General features: G+C 36.9%; 2 protein-coding genes across 2 annotated transcripts in view; both read left to right on the top strand.

Annotated features, from left to right (window-relative positions):
- The first annotated feature begins 2,005 nt into the window (after positions 1-2,005).
- Positions 2,006-4,938, top strand: LOC147069039 (phosphatidate cytidylyltransferase, mitochondrial). The gene has a single exon (XM_085951704.1). It carries the CDS (start codon positions 2,278-2,280, stop codon positions 3,295-3,297), a length of 1,020 nt encoding a protein of 339 aa, XP_085807830.1. The 5' UTR covers positions 2,006-2,277; the 3' UTR covers positions 3,298-4,938.
- Positions 2,006-8,007, top strand: part of LOC147069038 (uncharacterized) — a 9,777-nt gene continuing 3,775 nt past the window's right edge. The window contains exons 1-2 of the mRNA XM_085951702.1: positions 2,006-2,204; positions 5,659-7,744. Coding sequence (XP_085807828.1) covers positions 5,668-7,744 — 2,077 coding nt within the window. The 5' untranslated portion in view covers positions 2,006-2,204; positions 5,659-5,667. The remainder of the gene's footprint in view (positions 2,205-5,658; positions 7,745-8,007) is intronic.

Genomic DNA, 8,007 nt, shown 5'->3' with positions numbered 1-8,007 from the left:
CGGTTTATAATAATTTAATTAACCGAATGACTGACAAACCATTCTTGGCCGAACATGGACACGTAGACCTATTATTTATTACCCATTTTTCAATGTTACGGTCAAGGCCTGAACAAAAGCGATGCATAAGTGCGAGTGAGAAAGTATTCAGCACCCTTATAATCTCTGCGACACGCGCTAGAGTAAGATATAAGGTTTACAGATGTGGGAAATGGTTTGCTACGGTGTCGCCGCCAAATCTTAGTTTATTGCTTAACTAAGCGTCGATAACCGTGTTGCTAAAATTGCTATTTTTTGTGTTAAACATAAACTCAGTGGTAAATATTTTTAGTTAATTAAGTAGAAAAGATGGTTCTGTGTGTTGTATTAAAATGTGGTAGCCATACTGATAAGCAAGAAGATGGTATTACGTTTCATAGGTAAGTTGATACATGTTCGTGATAATTTATTTGTATATTATTATGTACTTATTTTAATATCAAGTGACTTAGTGTTTCTTTAAAATAACTTAAATTATGGATATCTTTACCTATTGGGTGCATTTTGACCGCTTAAAAATACTATATAACGAAAAAAATAGAAAATTATATTTTAATTCTGAGCGTTTAGTGCGAGCACTAGCGAAATAGTCAATGGTCTCAAACATTTGTATACGAATGCGTTCGCTCGCCCACAAACCAAACGCACGGCACGCATTTTCATTTAGCAATGCAATGGGTGGCGTCTAGATGTATCTATAGTATAAGGTTACGGTTTTAATTAGTTATTTTTATGATTATTTGATAGATATTTTGTTAATACCGGCGATATTCTTCTAAAGTAACTTTTTATTTTTTGATCATTGGTTTTTCGTGAATTAAAATGGGAGATCGAAAATCATACGATCATACCTGGCGCCCAAGATCCGTTCTTTCTCAATACATATTTTTGAGTGGGTTTAGAATTTGTATTTCACAACCATTTTAAGTGTACAAAATTAGTGAAAATAACGTAATCACTCTGAAGTGATTACAGTACTCTGCGTTGTAAACCCACACGTCGCGGCCGATTCGACGCGTTCCGATGCATGCCTTGCGCTGCAGATATGCAAGCGAGACAGAGAGCGATATATGTGACGTGACTCCTAACCCAAAGCGATGCAATACACAAACCCACCCACAGAAAAGAAGTCATTGATCTCGTATAAAACAAATCTCCGAACTGATTTTATCACTTTCATCAATGTAAATATTTACTTAAATGCAACCGAGACCTACTCTAATTAACGAACTCTTCTAATATGGCAAAGATACGGCGAGCCAAACGTTTCACTGGATGCACCGCACTGACATCCAGTTTAGATGACAACACACCCAGGCTCAGGTAATACGGTAATAGGTACATACTTTTAAGCCATCTTCACGTCTTAAAACAGGGTGTACAAGATACAACATAAAATTTTCTACCCATAAAAGGAAACTAGACATCAAGCAGTCTTCAAATCAATGTCATTCCGAAACAAGGTCATTTTCAATCTTATAAACTTTGAGAATGATTCTCTGAAGTAAATAGTATTGTCTTGTTGCCTACAATTTATTTGTACAGAGACGTTATGATTAGATCAATTTTTGCAATATAAATTACAGGATTTATGAATATAATTAGATGAAAAACCATTAATAATTGCATAAATGGTTTTACATCAGTTGTTATGTCAAATCTGCAGCACCAAAAGTTTTTATTTATATAATAAATTCTGGCGTAGGTAGGTCAAAGAGATTGGACTCGTGCAATGTCTTTGGACGAATCTTTTTGGAGTAGGTAATTTTAAATAATGCATATCAATTAATAAACCTTATGATATTATGGTTTTTTTCAGTAAGTATATTATGATTTAAATGTGTATTAATTTAATTTTTAACAAAATAGGGTAGGTAAGGGTAGTTACCTACATACAAAATATTGTTTAGGAAATAATACCATAAACAATCTATGATATTGGTATGTGTATACTTCAAACTTCATTGTTGTACAAATTGTCTATTAGTCATTTGTCGTAGGTTATGTTTGCGTGTAGTTTTGAGTGTCGGTTAAAAGTATCAAAAATTTCAGAAGGAAACTGAAAAACCAAGACGATGATAAGAATACGTATCTACATCTAGCGCCGCAGCATATTTCCGAAACGATGGCGCCTTTGGATTCGATAATATTTCACTGTCACTAAGGTTAGGTCAAGCTGATATCGAAACTCATTCTTCAAAATTATCCGTGTCTATAAATACATAAACAAAACGAATCATGTCAGCCACGAAGATGTTGACGCATCTGCGCGACGTCCATCCATTGTACGCGAGGATATTGTCAAAATATCCGAAAAATGTCAAATTTTGCTTCGCGTACGGCTCGGCTGTCAAACAGCAAACTGGAACAGAAAAAACCAACCAGATGATTGATTTGATTTACTGCGTCGAAGACTCTACGAAGTGGCACCAGGAAAACATCAAAATGAACAGCGGGGACTATTCTTCGCTCAAATATTTAGGTGGTAGGTTTGTAGCGCGAGTTCAGGAGAATTTTGGAGCCCAGGTGTACTTCAACACGTTGATTCCCATCAAAGAAGAAAGCGTTATGATAAAATACGGCGTAATATCGAAGGAAGACTTACTGGCTGACCTGTTGGATTGGAAGTACCTTTACATGGCTGGTAGATTGCATAAACCGGTTGAAGTCGTTAACTTTGAACGTGATATGAGTATTCAGAGTGCTTTGCAATCCAATCTATCGTCTGCCGTCCATGCAGCGCTGCTTCTGATGCCAGAGCACTTCTCCGACTATGATTTTTATCACGCTATATCAAACCTGAGCTATTCCGGTGACTTTCGGATGAAATTCGGTGAAAATAAGAAGAAAGTTGAAAATATAGTCAAACCACAGTTGGCCTCGTTTCAAAAGTTATATAATCCGACTTTGAACGGATTAAAAGGATGCCTTACCATACTACCGCGGAGTGAAGATAATCGGGTCGATTTTCAGCAAGACGTCTCTCCGGAAAGCCGACTGTTCCATTTGAGAAAGTTGCCGTTTCAACCGCGCACATTGTTAGAAGCATATGCATTGAAGCGTTCTAATCTTAAAGACGGCGCCGAGGATCCCATGATGACTTTGGCGAGTAGCGCAGAGTGTAGCAACGTCCTGAATCGTATTTTGAAACAAATCGTCTGGCAGTCTAGCGTTAGGCAGTCCCTTAAAGGAATTCTAACTGCCGGCATGTTCAAGTCAATTAATTATAGCGTTAGAAAAATTAAAAAAATGTTTTAGTATCATTTCTTGCATACAGGTATCGGTGGCGCAGAATGCTCATTGGACTTGGGTAAACAATATCAAACGAAAAGAATAACAATACACACTGATGTTGACGATATCCATAATTATCTAATTATCAACCCTATGCATAGTTGTGTAATTTAAAAAAAAACAAAACAATAAATGAAATGGCAACATTGCTTTTGGCAATCAAAAGTGGTGCTATTTTTTAAATTCTGATATTCCATATTTTTTTTAATTGAGATTCAACAATAGAACTGTGAAAACTCCACAATAAAAATCGAATGCGGTGCGGATGCGGAATATGAAATGCGGATACAGTGTCCCTATCGTTTTGACACTATTCGAATTGCATGTAATTGCAACATTACTTAAGTTGACGCATTCACACAAAAAATGTCAAAACTAGTTTCTAGTTAGTACATTTGTAATACAGCTAAATCTTTCGTTATCTTGTAGATAATCGGTACTTAATACAATATTGCTTTCTGAACATTCAATAGGTACTATATTTACTTAATTTTTGTTTACAATACATATTCATTTGATACCTGTATAATGCATAAGCCTACTTGCTTCTATAACTGTGACTATGCATAAGGCCCTTAGACAATGACTAATGTATAAAACATCAGCAGTATATGTATAGTAATACCAAGAATCACGTGGCAATTTGTTCTATCAGAATCGACTTGTCTCGACTGAATATTGTCATTTTATTTTAAATATTACTTTTGTAAAGCAACTTATCTTACTTACATCTTCAAAGTGCGGTGCTAATAACCTTCTTACAAATATCAATTACTATTATAGATACAATAATTTCGTAACATTTAAACGTAATTTTTCATTTTATAGTTTCATTACATACGGTTAGAATAATAAATCAATTCATTCTATTCGTGGCGTTTTCCTTGTAGATATAATACAGGGGGTTCCTCATTATCCGAATACCCGCAGTTACGCATCTGCAGGGAAATGAAAAAAAACAATGAAAACATAAGCGCAATAGCTCACAGTCGTCAACTATCACTTTCAATCCCACACTCCTACGCTATTTCTGTCTTGCTAAACCCATTTACTAAGTAATTTTGGTCCCCGTTTTAAGAAGATTCCCTTTATGAGGTATTTTTTCGGTCCTAATTACCTTCGGATAACGAGGACCCCCTGTAAACGCTTATCATAGAATCTTCACCACCGATAATCTTAGATTGTTGTATAATATTATGTATATAAGTAATTTTTTGAAAAGTGTAATGATACTTGATCCGCCCGATCCGTTATTATAGTGTGCCATCTGTTGGTAAAACCTTAAATAAGAAAATAGTTAAATCGTTTTGAATAAAGTCCCATTGCACTGTGTGGTTAATTTAAAAAAAAATGTTGCTTGATGTATAAATGGATTAATACTGTGTGTAAAATGAAAAGGGAAATGATTGTCAATTCTTTTAAATGAATTTATTTTGCCAAGTTAACCATAATGCATATCTCATATTTTATTAGCTGTCCTGAAAAGTAGTTTCCTTTATCTTTTCGCACACAGAATAACAGTATTGTAATAAATAATATATATATTGGTCGTTTTCTTGTAAATGCAAGTACAATTATTAATAATATTAATTATATTGATGGTATGAATTGATCTTAGTTTTATTTTTACCTTAATATCAAAAGCAAAATCCCTAATAACAGAATGCCTGTCTATATGGTCAACTAAGTCCTAAAATTAAAGTCCATGATTATCCCTTCAAATATTGTGTGAAAAAAAATTAATCTGTCCTACGTGATAGTCAGAATATTGCCTCGATCGGCATAGCTATAAATATTAGCACTTTGCAAGAATCATGCGGGGGGCTTCCCTCAGTATTTCTAAACAAAAAACCCTGTCCAAAATCAATGTCGATCCGGTTTTCTTTGGCTTTCATTTTAACAAAATTTCAGACTGGTATAATACTATACAATGGTAAATTCATTAACTATCGGACTCAGATTTGGCGGCCCACTGCATTGCTTACTCTTGCGATGAGGTAGTTATGCCATTGGACACATTCATTAAATCGTTCGATGATGGAATCATGTAATAATTAGAAGTAATTCATCGCTTTTGTTTACATCTTGACCGGTAGCCTCATTCTGGCATTTATATTTAGGGTTAACATGAAATTTAGCAATTACGCGTCACGCACAATATTGCCAAAGTAATAAATAATGGATGTACACTTTTTACGTGTGGGCTGGTGCTAAATTTTATAACTGGTAAAATAGGGCTATTGCAAATAAAGTTATCTTCCACCCTTGCTTTATGATAATTTTTGTGTAATAATGAATAATAATGAGATATATGATTTATTTTAGGCCATCAAAATGCTGTCGGATGACTCAACGTCTGACTCCGATTCAGGAATCCGGTTTAAAACAGATTCTACGAGACGCGAAGAGCAGGCCGCAAATCGCAACAGAGGTCGGGGCGGTAGAAGAAATTTCAGTCCTGAGAGACGTAGAGATAATTTCCAGTCAGGCAATCGGGGCAGAAATGATAGAAGACCTTTTCACACTAGCAGAAGATCTCCTTTGAGAGATAGAGGGAGATCCCCGCTGAGAGATAGACAGAGATCTCCAATAAGGGAAAGACAGCGATCCCCAGTTAGGGAGAGAGAGAGACCACGATCCCCAATAAAAGAGAGGGAGAGAACTCCGGTCAGAGAGAGACCACGATCTCCAATAAAAGAGAGGGAGAGGACTCCGGTCAGAGAGAGACCGCGATCCCCAATAAAAGAGAAGGAGAGATCTCTCGTCAGAGAGAAGCCACGATCTCCAGTTAAAGAGAGAGAGAGATCCCCAGTCAGAGAGAGGCCACGATCCCCAGTTAAAGAAAGGGATAAATCTCCTTTTAGAGATAAAGGCCGATGCGATAGATTTTCAAGAGATGATAGAAAACCACGAGATTCGGACCATCATAGACAACATAGATCTCATAGTAACGATCGAGATAGAAATGTGAGAGACAGACTCAATGATAATATTCGAGCGTCAGGAGATGTAGCTAGAAATGGATCGAGAGGTGATATTAACCACTCTTCGAGGTCACAAGCTCAAAAAAATGATGACAGTAAAGGCAAACGCGACAACCAGAAGTTGTATGATAGATCCCAAAGGTTTTCAGAGAAAAATAATGAAGCTACTGACGCAGAGCTGAAAAGGAAAGAAGAGAGTAGGAAGCGATTGGAGGAGAGAGAAGACAGAAGTCGGAGTTCACATTTAGACATTAAAGATCGACAAAAACGAGATGAAAATGAAAGACATGAAGGATCCAGTAATGTAAAAAGCTCTTCAACAAAACAACTTAGTGAAAAAGTGGACAACGTTAAAGATAGATCTCTTACAAGACAGCATAGCTCAAGTGGTGAACATAATAGAAGTAAACCTCATGAATGTCGAGGAAAGATCCGCAAGGAAGCATCAGTTGATAAAGAACGGGAAAGATCGGCTAAAGTCCGTACTAAAAGTCCAATTGTTTTTAGTAAAAGTTCTTCAAAAAATGAGTCGAGCAAAAGAGAAACAGAAAGGATAACTAGACCTGAAAAAGCTGAAAAAGCTTCTACGGAAACCCGTAAAGAAAGTGTTCCGTTGAAGGGTGATAATATCAAAAAGGCTACCCGTAAGAGTCCATCTCTCGAAGTTGAAGCAGAAGATTTAAATCAGGACGGCTCAGATGTTGAAACAAAACCTGTATCGTATTATAATATGATCAGTGCTGTTCCCAATGAAGGTATTGCAAAAGTCACAGCACTGAATCCTTCGGATGAACCGATAGCCGTATCGGATTCGTCAGGAGATGAGGCCGATCTACGAAAAAAACTTTTATTATTGGAGAAAGAACTTAAAAAGACAAAAGTCAAAAGAAAATCGAAACATAAAGACAAGAAGACAAAAAAGAGTCATAAGAAATCGAAGTCGTCGAGTAAAGACAGCGACAGTGAGAGGTCGTCGACTGTTGTGAAGATTCATTCGTTGCCAGATGAGTCCATGTCCATGAAAGTTACAATACGATCGGACACGGCGATTGAGTCGGACAAAAGAATCGTGTCGCAAGCCAACAGTGACTCGAAATCCCATCCGACGAAACTGGAAATATCTGACGATGAAGAGGGGGAGATTTTCAGCGACGACGGAGAGGGGATTGATATGTCAGATCTGAGGTTACGACTAGGCCGGCAAATCGGCCCGGCTCTGCCTACTATTGCGGCAGCTAAATCAAAGAGTTCTGCCGATTTAAGGGACAGACTGTCTAGGACTGCCATGGAAGCCGTTTCAGGACCTGCTTTGCCACCGCACATGAGACCGGGAAGAGGAGACGAGATGATTATGGAAGTGGAGGGCCCCGCGTTGCCGCCACATTTGGTTAAGGGAGTGACAAAGGAGTCAGCATCTAAAACTATGGGTAAGTTATTACATGCAACAATTCGCACCGTGAGTGTAAAACCAAGGCATCTGCAAAAGATATATTTTGGATATATTAGGGTTTGAAGTCTTTGTTTTGTTATTAGAAATAGAGTTTCTAAAAAAAACCATAATATTTGGTTTATATCTACATTATATTGCATGGTCTTACAGTTACTTCACTTTTACATTATCAAGTTCACGACTTTTGCACGTCTTGTTTTTCATTTAATCTCGAAATTGAAAAATTTGCAGATACCTTGG

The sequence above is a fragment of the Rhyacophila brunnea genome, unplaced genomic scaffold (genome assembly GCF_057557595.1).
Source record: "Rhyacophila brunnea isolate RB1 unplaced genomic scaffold, BYU_Rbru_1.0 scaffold_24, whole genome shotgun sequence".
NCBI lineage: Eukaryota > Metazoa > Arthropoda > Insecta > Trichoptera > Rhyacophilidae > Rhyacophila > Rhyacophila brunnea.
The sequence above is the reverse complement of the archived record's forward strand: the minus strand, read 5'-3'. Positions and strand labels throughout refer to the sequence as shown.

What these genes read in the sequence shown, in the direction of transcription:
- LOC147069039 (XM_085951704.1), top strand. Translation starts at nt 2,278, where the DNA reads ATGTCAGCCACGAAGATGTTGACGCATCTGCGCGACGTCCATCCATTG.